This window comes from Crocuta crocuta, unplaced genomic scaffold (assembly GCF_008692635.1).
Source record: "Crocuta crocuta isolate KB4526 unplaced genomic scaffold, BGI_CrCroc_1.0 scaffold96, whole genome shotgun sequence".
Lineage (NCBI taxonomy): Eukaryota > Metazoa > Chordata > Mammalia > Carnivora > Hyaenidae > Crocuta > Crocuta crocuta.
The window spans coordinates 3,924,289-3,942,304 of record NW_027531522.1 but is presented as its reverse complement, the minus strand read 5'-3'; the positions used below and the strand labels follow the sequence as shown (position 1 = coordinate 3,942,304).

The 18,016-nt window shown below is 45.2% G+C and overlaps 1 protein-coding gene across 2 annotated transcripts in view; it reads right to left on the bottom strand.

Moving 5' to 3' along the window:
- Positions 1-18,016, bottom strand: part of PIP4K2A (phosphatidylinositol-5-phosphate 4-kinase type 2 alpha) — a 182,203-nt gene that overhangs the window by 29,500 nt on the left and 134,687 nt on the right. For both annotated transcript variants that reach the window (XM_077772485.1, XM_077772486.1), the window contains 2 exons: positions 7,124-7,270; positions 1,038-1,076 (listed from right to left, as the gene is read on the bottom strand). In XM_077772485.1, the coding sequence (XP_077628611.1) occupies positions 1,038-1,076; positions 7,124-7,270 (186 nt within the window). The remainder of the gene's footprint in view (positions 1-1,037; positions 1,077-7,123; positions 7,271-18,016) is intronic.

Below are 18,016 nucleotides of genomic sequence, written 5' to 3'. Positions count from 1 at the left end.
CGCCACCCCAGAGTCAGGTGCTACACGTGCCCTATTAAACCGCTTATCACACAACACGGTCATTTCCTATTTAAGTGTCTTCACTGCCTGCTAGACGGGTCTGTGTGGTTCATTATTTTAGTCCCTGAAGCTCACAGGGATGGTAACCATGAAAAAATTCACAAACGCTTCTGAGTGAATCAAGAAAAGTAGATCTCCAAAATATACACTGCAAATCAAGACGGAATAATACCATTCTAAAATAGTAATTTAAAAACAAAACAAAAACAGAAAACCTTGAACCCAGCTTCCAAATGGTTTGGTCAAAAAAAAGGCCCTTCCCCAGTAACTGAGACCATAGAGGTACCTTTCATACAAGGCAATGTCGATTTTGGTCACTTCAGATTTACGTGCAGAAAGCTACTTCCCAAATTCTTAATCAAAACGGATTCAAGGTGAATCTGTCTGTCGTCTTGCATAATGAACTAAACGTGGTTCAAATGTTACCTGCTGTCCAGTGACTGGGAAAAGATAAAAAGACGCAGTCTCTCCATCCCTAATTCTTCCAGTGAAGAGTCCACTAATCACATCTTAGGGTTGGAAGGGAGTCTGAAGCTCATCCGAGCCAACCTTTCACAGGTGAGCTGAAGCTTAACACCGTCCTTCTACAGGTGCGGAGCCAGGGCTCAGGGAGGTGTGGAAAGTACTCGAATCCCCGCCCTCTGGTTAGGGGTAAAGTGGCGTCAGGACCCCGGCTGCTGAGCTGTGCCCACCAGTCTGGATCCTGCGTAACCAGGTTCAAGAAACACATGGCACGTGAAACGTTTCTTTCACCCACCCTTCAAACTAAGAACTGCTCCATGAGCCACCGCACAGGGAGGGGGCAGCTCATCTGGGGAAGAGAACAGAAGCAGGAGACCCCTCGTTTGTTGACATGCTTCTCGCTGCTGTGGCGGGAGGGAGATGGGAGGATCAGGTGGAAGGAAGGAGAGAGAGAGAGAGAGGGGTGTTGTTCCAGCCCGTGGGCGGGACCACGACGGGAGTCCCCAGGCGCTTACCTTTTCCTTGTCGCTGGCTTCTCTAGCCACTGTGGAGCCCTGAAACACAAACACGTCATGAAAACATGCACGCGGGAGGCATCGGGCTTCACAGGTTTAAATCACGCGAATGTGCCCGGGCAGAGCGCGGAAATAAGCGAGTGCCAACTCTACTGTGGAGCCTGACCCTGCGTGAGCGCTGTCCCTGCCCCGATCACGACCCTGCCCCGTGGGCGCTCCCCGCTCTGTGGATGTTCCCGTCAGCTCATCTCTAATCCTCCCCCTAGCTCGTCACCCAGGCTGTCTTCTCCCTGGTTCTCGTCCCTCCCACAGGAAATCGGGAAACCTGACAATCGCTTGAATGATAAGTTAGTAAACATCGGATCAAAACCAACCCTGCTTCCTGCCCCGATGGCCAGAAATGGTTGGTCTTATGATCTTCAAAGGTGGCAGTGGCCACGGCGACACTGAATGCCTCTTCCCCCAAGTATGTCTTTCAGAAACGGGCACACCTGGCCCTCTGCCCGTCTTTGTCCCGTTTCAGAGTTATGATGAATGTCTTCCTCATTACTGAAACCCGTGTGTACTTCCTGTCCCCCTCACTCTGGGACTCCCTTTAGACGTACACATTTACACGCACCCCGCTTTGTGCCAGGCCGCGGGGCCGAGCACAGAGGTAGAAAGTGGAAGGAAACGCAGTTCTTGATTCCAGCGGCTGCACTGGTTCTCCGAGCCACGCCTCGGTGCTCTGGGGTTGCCCAGAGGACCCACGTCTGCCCGGGTGCCCACAGTGGCCTGGGGTGGAGCTCAAGAGGAGAAACCTTCCCTTGTTTGTGGAAGATGTCCATGCAAAAGGAAAAGCTGGGAAACAGACAGCAGTGGACTCCCAGCTCTGTCAACACCACAAGAACTGTTTATTCTTCATGCTCCCAGTGACCACGGCAGGATGTCACGCAGCAATCAGTGCGTGGCACTCCCTGAGTCCGTGGCTGGAGAAGGATCGTGACCGATGCGTGGCTCTCCCTTCCTCTGTGGCGCTGGGCGGCCAGGCTGGGACCAGGTCAGCAGTGATGCGCTTACCTGATCACCTCTTATACATCCATTTATTGCCCCGGAATATTTGCATCTGCCAACCATTCAGAGAACTTATCTGTGACCCGAGAAAAGTTAAAGTGGCTTCTCGATTGGCCACTCTTAAGTCAAAATTTACTTCTCTGTGACCATCTTGCATTCCAGCAGCTCAGTCACTGATTAGAAAGTAGCTTGTAATTCAAAGATGAGAGACTCAGACGGAGGAGTCTCCTGGTCCTGGGGACGGGTGCCCAGGCTGGAGTCTCCACCACCCCAGGGTCAAGTCTCAAGTCTCCTTCCCCCCTGTGCTCGGCATTCCTGGGTCTGGTGGATGCGCGAGCTCCTGCTGTCGGCCCAGGGGAAACGCTCACCATTTCTCGGGGATGCGTCCGGGGGCACAAAGCGGACCCACGAAATGATGACGGAGAAGGTGGACTGTTCACGAAGGAAAACCTGCAACCCCTTTCCACAACCACAGCTCATACTCCTCTGCACCGACCCCGCAGCTGCCCCCTTGCAATGGCCTGTTTTCCTTTTTCAGAGATTCTTGAATACATACTGCAAATATATTCCTTTACACACTGATTTCTAACAAAGAAATTCCCCCCACCCCAAAAAAAAGACAGGATATTGGCAATATCTGAGCACTGTCTACGCTTACTGGTCAGAGGAAGAAACTGCTTCTTCCTCTTTATATCTTTAGCCAGCTTTGTGTGTATATATTCTTCCTCCTGAATAGANTCGGCGGGGGGGGGGGGGGGGGGGGGAAGCGGGACCTCATCCAAATTTAAATTAACTCAAAATAAAAAAACCAGAAATAGTGAATAAGGTTAGTAAGTCAAGGCCAAGAGTCTGAGCCATGAAATGATGCCAGATGTCCAGGTTCTACCACAAGTGAAAGTACCGGCAAGAAAAGACTTTATTTATTCTACGAGCTAAGAAGGGAGATGAAATTGTAAGGTCTGAGGTGAATTAAAACTTTAATACCCAGGCTAGAAGTAAAATTTACATCGAGCTATGCTGGCTAGATGCTTGCTTGAACGAGGCACTGTCTGAGGCATTTCAGGGCCATAAACAATAAAAAGGATGGAAAATTTACCGGTCTAATGGATGAATCACAACCAAAATCCACTGACCAATTCCCATATGCTACATTGTGCTGGACATGACATAAATGCATGAACATGTCTTCCTCACCCAGCAAAGGTAAGTAAAAGTATCCTCATTTTACAGATGAAGAAACTGAGGCTCAATAAAGGTTCAGCAAGCCACACACAGCTGACAAGTGATAAAACCAGGACATGTGGCTTCACAGGTCACTCTGGCTTATTATATGGAGGAGTCAGGCCAGTGAAGAGTCCTCTCCCTCCTCTAAGAAGCATGGCAAAGGCATTGTGAGGGAGGTGGTGCACGGAGCCCCGGAGGGTGGCTGGGATTTCCAGCAGAGGCAGTTCCAGGGAACCAGAGGCAGTTCCAGGGAACAAAACTGCCTCAGTGAGGAGGCAGGACAGAGCAAGGCTGTATTTGGGGAGCTTATATAGCTTATCTGAACTGCGAGGGAAGGAGGCCAGCCTAAACCATTTTCCCTCCCTTAGACACACATTTCTCAAAGTGTGCTCAGCATCGGGGGTTTCAAGACCCTTTCAGGGGTCTGCAAAGTCAAAACTGTCTTTATAATAATATTGAGACATTTTCTACTTTTTTCACTGTCTTGATATTTGCATAGGTATTGAAAAAAAGTAATGGTGGGTAAAACTGTGGGCAGCTCAGCATCAATCCAGTGGCATGAAGTGGTACTAATAGACATTGTTTGCCATAAAATACATACAAAAATATACATGTTACATGTATGTATAAAAATGTCCTCGAAGCAATGAAGTTAGTAAATCTTGACCATGGGGTAAATATCTCTTTAGTATTCTTTAGGGGACTGTGTATAAAACACTCCTGTTTACGCAGGCTGCCTGGGTGGATCAGTGGGTTCAGGGTCTGACTCTTGATTTCGGCTCAGGTCATGATCTCACTGTCATGGGACAGGACCCACATCAGGCTCTGCACTGATAGTATGGAGCCTGCTTGGGATTCTCTCTCTTCCCCTCTCTCTGCCCCTCTGCTGCTCATGTGCACAAAATAAATAAATAAACATTAAAAAAGAACATGTTTGTGACGGTTTGAATTATGAGCTCAACTAGCCACCTTTTCCAGTACAACAACATTTTTACTTGAAAGAGCAAGTGGCAATGTATTTACTCCGATCTGGGCATTTGGTAGCTATGTGCTCAAAGAAGGACAAAGCCGTGGGGCTCAGCTACGTGCCGGAGGTGCCGTGTGCCGGCACATCACAGAAAACAGCTCACAGGGCTTGTTGGCAATGGTAAACTTTGAGCTTCCGAGCAGAAACCAGAGTTTGAAAAAACTTTTATCCATCGCCGTGAGTATGACAGCTTCTCAATACTTAAAGGCTTTCCGGATGAGACTTGTGGTGATATTAATGTGCTTTCTTTTTTTTCCTTTCTTTTAAGTTTATTTATTTATTTTGAGAAAGAGAGTGTGAGAATGTGCACAGGAGAGAGCATGTGTGGCGGGAGAGCAGGGAAGGGGCAGTGAGAGAGGGAGAGACAAGGATTAGGGAGAGAAAATCTTAAGCTGCACTGTCATCATGGAGCCTGATGTGGGGTTCGATCCCATGAACCGTGGGATCATGACCTGAGCCAAAATCAAGAGTCAGAGCTTAACCAGCTGAGCCAGTCAGGTCCCCAGGACTCATTGATACCGTATAATGAAGTGTGTCAGTATTTGGAAGAGCACATACCTCAGTGAACCATCTGTTCCCAACGAACAAAGTATGAGATATTCGACCACTGTATGCAAATGGACTGGTGGATTTTAATGAAATAAGTACAAAAAGTTCACTGATGTGATTTCAGATTCCACATTGTAACTAAGCTTTGAGAAATGACCACTTGTCAAGTTGTGGTGTAAAATCAGAGAAGAGTATCCACAAATTTCTGAAAAAAGTTATTAAAACATCCACCCTCCCGTTCTCCAACCATCTAGCTTTGTAAGGCCTGACTTTCTTCATACATTTCAATCAAGTCACACTGTAGCAGACTGACAGCACAACCAGGTATGACATTCCAATGGCCTCAAATTAAGTCAGATATTAAGGAGATTTGGAAAAAAAAAAAAAAAGGACATCGGTCTCACTACATTCTGTGATTTGTAAGATACAGCTATTTTTCATAAAAATATAGTAACACGTAATAGTTTCTTATTTTAAATGAAGCAACCATTTAAAAATCTCTTATTTCAGGGGTGCCTGGGTGGCTCAGTGGGCTAAGCGTCAGACTCTTGATTTCAGCTCAGGTTATGATCTCATGATTTATGAGTTCGACCTGGGGTTGGGCTTTATGCTGGGAGCCTGCTTGGGATTCCCGGTCTCTCTCTCAAAATAAATAAACTTAAAAAAATTTATTTTAATTTCTAACGTTGTAAATAGCAGTAGATATAACCTATATAAGCAAAAACTTTTTGGGGTCTCTTTTTTTAAAAATTTTAACTTCAATATAATCAGCATACAATGTTATATTAGTTTCAGGTGTACACATAGTGTACACAACATATATCTTCTATATATTACTCAGTGCTCTTGGTAAGTGTACTTTTAATCCCCTTTACCTCTTTCACTCATCCCTCACCCACCTCCCCTCTGGTAGCCATTAGTTTGTTCTTTATGGTTAAGATTTTTTTGGGGTCTTTCTTTTTCCCTGTTTGTTTCTTAAATTCCATGAGTGAAATCATATGGTATTTGTCTTTCTCTGACTTATTTCACTTAGCACTATAGCTTCTAAATCCATCCATGTTGTCATAAATGGCAAGATTTCATTCTTTTTTTTTATAGCTGAGTAATATTCCATTGTATATATACCATATCTTTATCCATTCATCTATCGGTAGACACTTGGGCTGCTTCCATATCTTAGCTATTGTAAATAACACTGCAAGAAACATAGGGGTGCACGTATCTTTTCAAATTAGTGTTTTTATTTTTTGGGTAAATACCCAATAGTGCAATTACTAGATTATATGGCAATTCTATTTTAATTTTTTGAGGAACTTCCTATTTTCCGCAGAAGCTATAGTGGGGTCCTCTTTTAAGAATGAAGGAGTCTGAGATAAAAAAAAAAATTTCGAGATCTACTGGCAAAGGCCAAAGGGTGGTAAGCTTTTTCTGAAAGGGTCAGCAGGTACTGTTTTAGGTTCTGTGGTCAAAAACAGTTTCTGTGGTGTGTACTTAACTCTGTCGCTATAGCACAAAAGCACCCACATGTGATACAGAAACGCTAGCCATGGCAGCGTTCCAATAAAACTTTATTTACAAAAATGGCCAAGTTGGATCTACCAGGCAGGCAGGTCATAGCTTGCCAACTCCTACCTTGGACATTCTCCCCCTAAGTCAGGGATCCAAGAATCCACTCACCCCACTCCGCTCGGAATTCTGCTGGTGTGCCTCTCACTCAAAGTCTTTGAAATAGCCAACCTCCGGGCCTGGGCCCTCTGCGGGGAATGCCGTTCCCTCAGCTCACGCCCTACTCCTTCAGGTCTGCTGCAGTGTCGTCCCAGTGAAACCTTCCCCGACACCTGGTTAGGCTGTCTCCTTCCCCACTCTTTAGTTCCATCCATAGTACTTAGCATTTCTTAACATCCTATGGGATTTACTCCCTATTTACTTTTTGTCCATCTTTACCCACCACAATGTCAGCTTTGAGTACAGCATTGGTCTGTTTCGTTCATCACACTATTCCTGGCACCTCGTTGGAGTTCAACAAATAACTTGTTGAAAAACTCAGACGTGTTACTTCCTGATGTGCAAAAGTCTTCTGGGAAAGCCTGCAGGCGATCCTTGTTTAACTCGAAGGAGAGCACTGTTAGGTTAATTGCCTGGTGGCTTTCAGCTCCGAGCAGCAAATAAGTTGTTTAGCATGATCGATTACAACGGTTGCTTAATTACTTAATAAAAATGGACACAGTCTTACCTTTAAGTCGTATTTCCTATATACAGATAAACGGTGGCTGAACACATTTCTTGTAACAATCACGTATATTTCAACTCCATCAACATTAAGCCGGTACATGCCCAAGAATTGGGGAAGAAGGGTGATTCCATGACATTCTACTATATACTGTACAGGAGAGAGAGAGAGAGAGAGAGGAACAAAGTATGCAGTCAAAAGGTGCTCATTCAGATGTAAAATAAAACTCTTCTGCCTATGACGTGTGGACAAAGCAAAACCCTCCAACCATTAAGGTCCTATTTACAGAAAATGATGCTGTTTATAGTGCCTGACACAGGATCTGTGTTTGCCAAGTTGACACAGATAAGAAAATACAACTTTATCTCCAAAGAGGTAGTTTTTTTCCCTAACATTCCAAACTAATTTGTAAAGTCAAATCTTGGATTTGTTAGACAAGAGGGCAAGTGATTGGTCTATTTGCTAATTCCTCTGAAGGGAAATCACACCCTACCTTAGGGCCGCCCCCTTCCTCCCCAGAAGCCCAGGTGATGACTTCGGGAGGCTGAGGGAGAGTCACTTGGCCACTAAGATTAGTGCTTTTTTCTTTTTCAGTCTTGAGAGAGAGAGAGAGAGAGAGAGACAGAGTGAGCAGGGAAGGGGCAGAGAGAGAGGGAGACACAGAATCTGAAACAGGCTCCAGGCTCTGAGCTGGCTGTCAGCACAGAGCCCAGCACGGGGCTCGAACCCACGAACCGCAAGATCATGACCTGAGCTGAAGTCGGACGCTTAACTGACTGAGCCACCCAGGCGCCCCTAAGATTAATGCTTTTAACAGTGTTATTAAAGTACAGTGTTGAAGATGTGATTAGAGAGGATACTGTGGAGACAGCTCTGCGTTCGAAGCTGAGACAGATGGGCTCTAGTTTGGGCTGTTTCTCACCCACTGCTCTGATGTCTCGAGCTAAGTGGCCTGCCAGAGCTGCGCATGAAGGGAGGGTGCCATGCCACCAGAGTGCTTGATCCTGCCCTATAGACAGGACAAACGGAGATTCTCTGGCCTGTTGTTGGATTTCATCAAGGCCACTGGTCACCAGCTTCGACACCATTTCTGACGAAAGTTGTAAAAACACAACAGGAGTCTAGACGTATTGGTGACCATACCCTAAAGGGCCACAAGGTGGAGACACTTCTCCTTGAAAACCGATCTTTATGGGCTTTCTTAATGGGTCCCACTGCACCTTTCCTTTCAAAGGAAAGTTAGGTTTTCCTTCCTTTAAAATGAAGGGGTAAAGACTATTTCAAAAAAGCTCTTTTAGGTCCTTGACATGTGTGAGACATCTCTAGGATGTGAACAGCATGAATAGTAAGATTCCAAAACTGTTAAAATCAAACACGGTGTGCGTATTTACAGGGAGAAGCCTGGAAGAATGGTCACCAAGTGGTAACAGTGGATTTTTAGGTAATTTTGCTTTCTTCCCTTTTTTTTTTTTTTAAAAATTATATTGTTTGAATTTTTCCCTTTTACAATGGCATTTTATAAAAATAAAATGTCCTTTCAAACTTTCTAGTGGTAAACACTGCTAATAATTAACTCTGATAAAATTTAAGTATCTTCAGAGGGAAAAAAAATCTTTATTTTTATCATTAAAGATGGACAGCATCAGAACATGTGTTGATAGTTGATACCCAGAGTTTTGGCAGGTTTTAAAGTGCCCTTGCCCTTTGGTTTGTTGTTGTTGTTTTGTTGTTGTTTTACTATATTGACTCTCACCAACAGATTTTAATTTGATACATTTTCTGAGTAGAGTCTCACTTCAATTTGTTCTTAATTTGAAGTCAGATCAGTGGAACATTTTCTATTTGTCTCTCAAAAAATAGTAAATTGGGGCACCTGGGTGACTCAGTTAAGTGTCTGACTTCAGGTCAGGTCACGATCTCACAGTTCATGAGTTCGAGCCCCACATCGGGCTCTGTGCTCACAGCTCAGAGCCTGGAGCCTGCTTGGGATTCTCTGTCTCCCTCTGCCCCTCCCCCCTTCTCAAAAATAAGCATTTAAAAAAACCCACTCAATTAACTTGAGTTTTGCTGATACAAAACAGGCGGTAAAGAGCCACTGGTTGAAAATAAAACTTCTCACTTCTGACCAAGAGAAATAAAATGGGTGTTGTCCCCTCACCTCTGAAAAAAGACAGCTGGGTGAGCCTTAAAAACATGGAGACTAGAGGAGTCTACACTGTGTGAACACGGTGGAAAGAATGTTAAGTTTGGGAGCCAGAAAGAAAGCATTAGCATCCTGGTGTCTCGTTTTACCAGCTGTGGGACCTTGGGCAAGTTATTAAATCACTTTTCATTTTAGTTTCATTTTCTGGAAAATGAGCAACCATAATTCCTACCATGAGGGAAGGTTACTGTGAAGATCAGAGATAAAAGTATATGGAAACACTTCACACAATGCCTTGTGCCGCCTCCCCCCCACCGCCCTCCCTCCTACTGTAGGCGACAACAATAATAGTAACTATTCTTGTCATTCAAAACTCTCATAAGAGACTTCAGCGTTACCCCCATCTGGTTTGTCCTCCAAACTCACGCACAGGCATGGCCTGGCGTCTACTCTGAGGCAGGCTCTGTGTAGCTCTTTTGGGGGCCCAGGGGGCGTGTCCCCTGCCCTGGGGGTGGGGGTGGGGGGGCACGCACCAGTTTCAGTTTGTGCTCAGGTTATTCTCATCCTAGCCCATCTTTTACAAGTCCTGCCAGTAGATGAAGGCTTTTTAATCAAAATCTCTGTGTAATGGGGCACCTGGGTGGCTCAGTGGGTTAAGTGTAGGACTTTAGCTCAGGTCATAATCTCATGGTTCATGAGTTCAAGCCCTATGTGGGGCTCTGTGCTGACAGCTCTGGGCCTGGAGCCTGTTTTGGATTCTGTGTCTCCCCTTTTCTCTCTGCCCCTCCCCTGCTCACACTCTGTCTCTCTCTTAAAAATAAATGAACATTAAAAAAATTTTAAATATATATATTTTTAAAATCTCTGTGTAAAGTCACAAAGCATCGTGAAACAGAGTGAATACTATTTTTCAGGTTATGAATATGATCCAGAAACTCTGCATACTGTACAGGAAATCACTGATAAGTTCCCCCCCCACAGTAAAACACCCATACAAATTACATCCTACAACTCCTCTCCCTTTAAGATTAAATAAATTACTACAGATAAAAATTAGCCCATTTGATCTGCATCTCCAAGCTTCCACATGCACCTGTTCTCAGAGGCGTGGCTCATGTATGAGCCTCTTTGATGCACATCTTGAATATACACAGAACCATATCCCGTATTCAAGCCTACTGTATAGGATTCCAGTACCAACGAGCAGCAGTTGGTGCCGAAGGTTTAGAAAGCATTCACCAGCTGACCCAGGAGATGCTGCACACCAAGTGCAACACCAGTGGTCATGTGTGCAAACCACACGCACAAACTACTGGGGCCTTCCCATATCCCGGGAGACTGTGTGTTCTCGGCCAGGGCTGTAGCTGGGCCCTTTGCATGACTCAGCCACGTGGTGTTGCCAGGGGCCCTCCCAGTCCGGCTCCGCATTCACTAGCTGTGTATCCTTCAGGGAATTACTCAACCTCTCTGTGCGTCTGTGTTTGGAGAAGAGGGGTGGCAGCAGTACTGAGGGCACAGGGTGAAGAATGTGAAGGCCAAGGGAACGGGATTGGGGGTACTCACTGCCCATGAGTCCAGCCGCAGCAAGATGAAACCAGGACCCTGGGGGAGGGGGGAAAAGGTAGGGGGTGGGAGAGACTTTCTAGGGCACCTGATGTGTTCCCAAAATGCTGAGAAATGAATTTTATTTATTTAAATTTTTAAAAATGTTTATTTTTGAGAGAGAGAGAGAGAACAAGTGGGGGAGGGGCAGAGAGAGAGGGGGACTGAAGATCCATAGCGGGCTCTGTGCTGACCGCAAGGAACCTGATGGGGGCTTGAACTCTCAAACTGCGTGATCATATTCTGAGCTGAAGTTGGAAGCTTAATCGATGGTGCCACCCAGGTGCCCCTAGATTTTATTATATACGTGTATATATATATATATATATATATATTTTTTTTTTTAATGTTTATTTATTTTTGAGAGAGAGAGTGCGCACAAGTGGTGAAGGGACAGAGAGAGAGAGACAAACAGAATCCTAAGCAGGCTCCAGGCTCTGGGCTGTCAACACAGAGCTCAATGTGGGGCTCAAACTCATGACCTGAGCCGAAGATGGGCACTTAACCAACTAGGCCACCCAGGTGCCCCTTTATTTTCAATGCATGATGGGGACTCCCAATTTCAATGACTCTTCACAGAACAAAGGCTTTCCAAAAATCAATAATTTTGCGTATGTGTGTGTTTACGTATTTGTTTATAAAGTAAGGTGATATTTTTGTAAATATAAAATAAACACTAAACAAACTATTTCTATCTCATGTTGCTTTTAGGATCAAAACTCTGAGCACTTTCCCTTCAACAACTTAAACATCATTGATGATTTGACCTGACAACTTGGACAAGAATGCTTCAAAAATGGTAAGAAAGGCATGCACTGGGGCCGCTATAATATTGTGCGTTTCTTTAATAACCAGGTATTTGCCAGGAGCACCCTCTGGTTTCTTTTTTTTTTTTTAAATAGTTAAAAACATCCTCAGCAGCTAATAATTATTTTAAAATTTTTAATGTTTGTTTTTGAGAGAGAGAGCGAGCGAGCGCTAGCAGGGGAAGGGCAGAGAGAGAGGGACACACAGAATCTGAAGCAGGCTCCAGGCTCTGAGCTGTCAGCACAGAGCCCGATGCGGGGCCTGAACCCACAGACCGTGAGATCATGACCTGAGCTGAAGTCGGACACCGAACCGACTGAGCCACCCAGGTGGCCCCAGCACCTACTAATTATTAATTTCTTTTGAACACTGCTGATTCAATCACAAAATAATCTAAGGAAACCTTTGCTTCCTCCCTTCTACAGACTTAATTTTCAGATTACAAGGATAGAGAAATAACAATTTAATACTGAGGATGACTCCTTCAGAAAGGTATACATATTTCTTTCACTTTCAGCCCCTGTCCCGATGTGGCTGCAAGGCAGGCCTTCCCTAGTCACATGGGGCTTCCCTACCTGCTCTGTTAATACCTCAATCTACAGACTCAGGGGGTGCAGTGCCCACGGTAGCCTGCTGGACTCCTTTCTAGAAGTCGGGAGGGGTCTGCAACTTCTGTCTTCTGCTACTCAAGGTCCTGAGGGAGCTACGGCCACAAACGGACCAAACATTTGGCCACGCTGATCATCCACGTGCGGCTCAGAAAGCAGGAGCGCACATCAGACAGGAGAGAGGAGTCTTGTCCGAGAGCGAGGCTTGCACACACAGCATCCCTTCGGTGAATCTAAAATACGGCATTTTTCAGACACGGTCCTATCTGTGGCATAGCGCTGGCCTCTCTGGGTCACCTGCAGCCTAGCTCTTCTCTCACATCGGAGAAGCTCGGTCCGGCGCCCACCCTGGTGGCTTTCAAATGCCTGCAACTCCGCAATGACCGTGAGCTTTCAGCTGAATAGGCACTGAACTCGTACTCTCCAAGTTTAAAAAGTGAACTTGATCATCATCAATTCTTCTTACACTTTCTATATGGAGCTAAAACAATCACAGTTATTCTTGGGGTCAGTGTTTATATTCTCAGTGTTACACTTCCTGCATTACCTACGCTTGCACTTTAAAATATTGTTTTTAGTAAGTATTTTTCACTTTTGTATTTTCATGGCTGGATACCTCCTGTTACCTGTTATTTATCATGGAGTGGCTTGTTTTTTCAAGAGGACTCTCAGAAACTTGTATTTGCTGGCAATGTTTTTGTCTGCAACCTGTGTTTCCAACACTAACAGTTTTTACTTTCTTATGTCTTCTTTTAAAAATGTGCTTGTTGCGGCAGTGCCTGAGTGGCTCAGTTGGTTAAGCATCAGACTCCTGACTTCGGCTCAGGTCATCATCTCATAGTTCGTGAGATCGAGCCCTGCATCGGGCTCCACACTGAGTCTGGAGGCTGCTTGGGTTCTCTCTCTCCCTCTCTCTCTCTGCCCCTCCCCAACTTGTGCATTCTCTCTCTCAAAATAAACAAACATTTTTAAAAAATGTACTTGTTGGAGGGGCGCCTGGTAGCTCAGTCAGTTAAATGTCCAACTTTGGCTCAGGTTGTGATCTCACAGTTTGTGGGTTCAAGCCCCGCATCGACAGCTCAGAAGTTGGAGCCTGCTTCAGATTCTATGTCTCCTTCTCTCTCTGCCCCTCCCCTGCTTGTGTTCTGTCTCGGTCTCCCTTTCTCAAAAATAAATGTTTTTTTAAAAAATGTACTTGTTCAGGAAAAAAAATGTATTTGTCTGGGCGCCTGGCTGGCTCACTTGGAAAAACATGCAACTCTTGAACTTGGAGTTGTGAGTTTGAGTCCCATGTTGGGTGTATAGATTACTGGCTCAGTCAGCTGAGTGGCTGACTTCGGCTCAGGTCATGATCTTTCACCTCGTGAGTTCGAGCCCCGCATTGGTCTCTGTGCTGACAGCTCAGAGCCTGGAGCCTGCTTCAGATTCTGTGTCTCCCTCCCTCTGCCCTTCTTCCCCCACTCACACTGTCTCTCTCTCTCTCAAAAATAAACATTAAAAAAATTATTTTAAAAATGTACTTGTAAAGATTCCATGGTATAATCAGTAAAACCAAATTTAATCTCGTCATCATTCCTCCTTAGAACTTTCTCCTATATAGCTACCGGTTTGCCAGCACCGTAATACAATGATAAATCAACGTGGTGAAATCAGAATTTTTAAAGCCTATAAAACAAAACCACCACCACGAGGTCTCCGTTTCCTTTGCTCACAGGCATTCAACAAGAATAACGAGTATTATGAATCCCTGATTTGCTGCTCTTCTCGTCCAAGATGAAATGCCATGAAGAGACGCACGGCTGACTGAAGGTTTCAGCAGAGAGGGCGCTAAGTGACGTCCCGCAACAGATAAATATTTATAGCTCTGCATGCAGTGTGAACCTGGGCCCTTGGCTTCGGAAATTGCTGTTATTATCATGTTTCACTCATTTTTCTAGAGGCCTGAAGTGACAATTTAATATAGCATCAAATTAATACTTCAACGAAAAGCCTTGTTTCCTTTAATGTTTCTGAAAGGTTAAATGATCTGTAATCCGTATTGTGCCTCTGGCCATGTTTATTGATCACCACGACAACAAGAGAGAAGGAAGAGAGAGAAAGAAAGCCAGCCCGAAATGAAATGAAGGGAATGCTTTGTTTCACACTGACCAGACAAATAAAGAAATCCAAATTTAACTTGAACGGATGTTTGGGTGAAGGTGGTCTTTTAAGTGTCAGCGAATGTAATTTACTTTGGTTTCAAACAGTTTGAGGTGGGAAAAAAAAAAGAATGTAGAGATGACTACATTTAAGCGAATATAAATGCCAAACGACTGCCTTTCTTAAAATTGATGGAATTGGGTTTAAAAGGAAAAAACGGGGGGCGCCTGGCTGCCTCGCTTGGAGGAGCACATGACTCTTGATCTCAGGGTCATGAGTTCTAACCCCATGTTCAGTGTAGGGATTACTAAAAATAAATAAATAATTAAATAAACAAGTAAACTTAAAACGATGAAGGGAACCCACATTCCTCGGTAGTGTTTGCAAACATTCAATAGTACTGAGAAAATGCGGGATTATACAAAACACAGCTGGACGCAATCACTGCCCCTGTTTTTTACACTGTAACGAAGACCTGGGAACACCATGGTCATTACAGACGCAATGACTTTGTAAAAACGACTCTATCATGATTGTGGACGGGGCAGGCACCTGGGCCGCTCCGTTCAGCATCAGACTCTCGGTCTCATCTCAGGTCCTGATCTCACAGTTTGTGAATCTGAGCCCCACATCAGGCTCCGCGCTGGTGGCGTGGAGCCTGCTTGGGATTCTCTCTCTCTCCCTCTCTCTCTCTGCCCCCCCTCCTTCCTGCTACGTCGGACTCTCTCAAAATAAATACACTTAAAAAAAGAAAATAAGGGCAGGTGGCATTTGTTCCTAGACTATGATGAAGATGCAGAATGGCTGTTCCAGCCTCACCCTATGGAGGTCTGAGGCCCGAAGGCCCCCACTAGAACCACGCTCGGTGGGAGGCTGAGCTGGTCAGAGAAGGCGGGTTCTAGAACCACCCTCTTGCCCACCAAGCAGTCAGGAGCCAGGCCCCCGTGGGAAGGCCGCCCTGACTGTTGTCAGCAGACAACAAATTCAGGTTCCCAGAAATGACAGAGGTCAGGACTATCAGAAACAGAATTCAAACAGCTACACAGAAAATGTTTAAAAACCAGAAGACGAGGGGGCGCTCGGGTGGCTCAGCTGGTTAAGTGTCTGGCACTTGGTCTAAGCTCAGGTCTCCATCTCACAGGGCCGTGAGTTCAAAAGCCGCACTGGGCTTCACACTGGGTGTGAAGAGTACCCAATAAATAAATAAATTTTTTAAAAATTAAAAATAAAGACTGCAATCCAGCAATGAGCATATTACAAGCAACTATCAGGAAGGAACTGGCAGATATTTAAAAGTGGAAGGAAAACGGAGTTACTGAAATAAAAAGCCCATGGACAAGGACAGGTATGGCTGGACCGGGTACAGCTGAGGCGTCTCCCCGGAATCTCACGAGCAGAGATGTTTGCAGGCAGAAACTGGGAAAGAGAAGTGACGAGCTGCGGAGACCGCAATGAGAACATTCTAGCTGTTGGAGAGGCAAGAGGAGAAAGGCGACGTATAAAGGGAAAAGGTTGGTGGAATTTCCAGAAGCTTGAGGAAATGTGCTGCAAGAGGCGGGGCTGTGAAACCCTGAGACCCAACGGGTAGGACCCGGGAGCTGACGGCTCTGAGCGCCCCATTCATTAGCAAGCAGTGACTCCCCGCCTGCAAACCGGAGCTCGGGTGGGGGCACTCCCTGGGGCACCCGGAGATGGCAAAGGCCTTTCCTGATGTTTCTAGATGTTTCTAAGACCTAGAAAGGGAGCTGCAGCTTCTGAAGGCAGAGACCTGCTGGGAGCTCAGCTTTAGTCGCAGGGTTCCTCTGGGACTCACAACTTTAACGTACTTCTCAAATTGTTAATAGACCCCTTCTCCAGGCAGGGAGCCAAAATCCCAAGGGCAGACTCAGGAGTGTCTCCCCAGTTCTAGAAAGGAGGTACTGCCCTGCCACCTACCAAGCTTCATCAGCGTCACCTGGGAACACTTTAGAGATGCAGGATCTCAGGTCACCCCAGACCCACAGAGTCAGAATCTGTGTTGGTGCGGGAGGCTCACGTAATGCGTCTAGAATCAAAGTTCGAGAAGCTCTGATGCTTCTCCTTCTTCACCAACACTTGTTTTAACTGCTGGCTTTGGTGGTGCCTGTTTTCTGAGTTTTCCTCTGTCCTTGGCTCATTCTTTGAACAAGAACGCCGACACCACTATCCCTCATGGGAAGGTCAAAAGATACTCTAAGGAGGGCCCAAAAAGAGTTGAGCCTTCACTCTAAAATCCTTGGCTGAGATGCAAGGTGCTCACATAACATCCAGATTTGGCTCAAGTTACTGCTTCCCAAATGCAAAGGATAAAAAGGGATTTGGGGATTTATTTTACCAATTTTATCAGTTGATCATTTCAGTCATTTTGAAATTAAAAAAACAAAAATTTTAAACCTTGAATTTCAAACACTTAAAAGATAGTCTTAATGATAGATTCTTAGGCATTTCTTGATCATTTATACGAACTCGTTCCCTCTCCTAAAACCCCTAAAATTTTACTGACACTAACTCTTAATTTCAGTTAACACTGAAGTTACAGAATACCAAAAATCCCAATGAATTCAAGCCACTAGGGGGGAAAATCACTCATTTAAAGAGGAAATAAGACATTCAAGTAGGTTCTTGACCATTTTTTTTTCCCTTTTTAAACACTCTCTTGACACTGTCAAGCTAGTCAGTGATAATCATCACGTACAAGACCCAAGCTTATTCTAGCCTGACAAAATTTGAAGAAGATGGCATTGACACCAAAACATTAGGTTATTTCCCCAAATAAAACAAACAAAAAACCAAATGAAGTAAGAGACTTATAAATGTTTGCTATGCTAAACAGAAATTTTCCATGCGTCTGAGAGACGCTACTGAGCAGAAATGAGGGTAGGATTTCGGCCGTATGTCAAGATGAAGGCAAGATGCCGGGGCTTCGGAAAAATTCCAACACCTTAAGGTTTGTATCCTTGTAATTGTGCAACAGCACCGTACAACGCCGGAAACCAGGACCCCTTGTGGATTGAAAGAGTGCATGGTTTCAACACTGGGAGGGAGGAAACTAAGAAGAATAGAATTTATCTCATCCAATCATTTGTATGGCACTGATCATATACCAACCTGAGCAGGTTGTAAATATTAATTCGCCTAATTAGCACAATACCCAATGAAGGAGGTCCCGTTGTCCAAATTTTATAGGCAGAGAAGTGGCGTGGAGAGGTTAGGTAACTTGCCCCTAGTCACGCAGCTGGTCAAGGGCAAAAGCGCAGCAGACAGTTCCAGAGTCTGACACTTGAACCCTCTACCACACCACTGGTGAGGCTAGCTCGTCAGAAGCTTAAATCCCAGGGAAAATTTTATTTAAACATCTAGCGGGGCGCCTGGGTGGCTTAGTCGGTTAAGCGTCCGACTTTCGCTTGGGTCATGATCTTGCGGTTTGTGGGTTCGAGCCCCGCGTCGGGCTCTGTGCTGACTGCCAGCTCAGAGCCTGGAGCCTGTTTCAGTCTGTGACTCCCTCTCTCTCTGACCCTCCCCTGCTCACGCTCTCTCTCTCTCTCTCTCCTAGTAATAAATAAAACATTTAAAAAACAA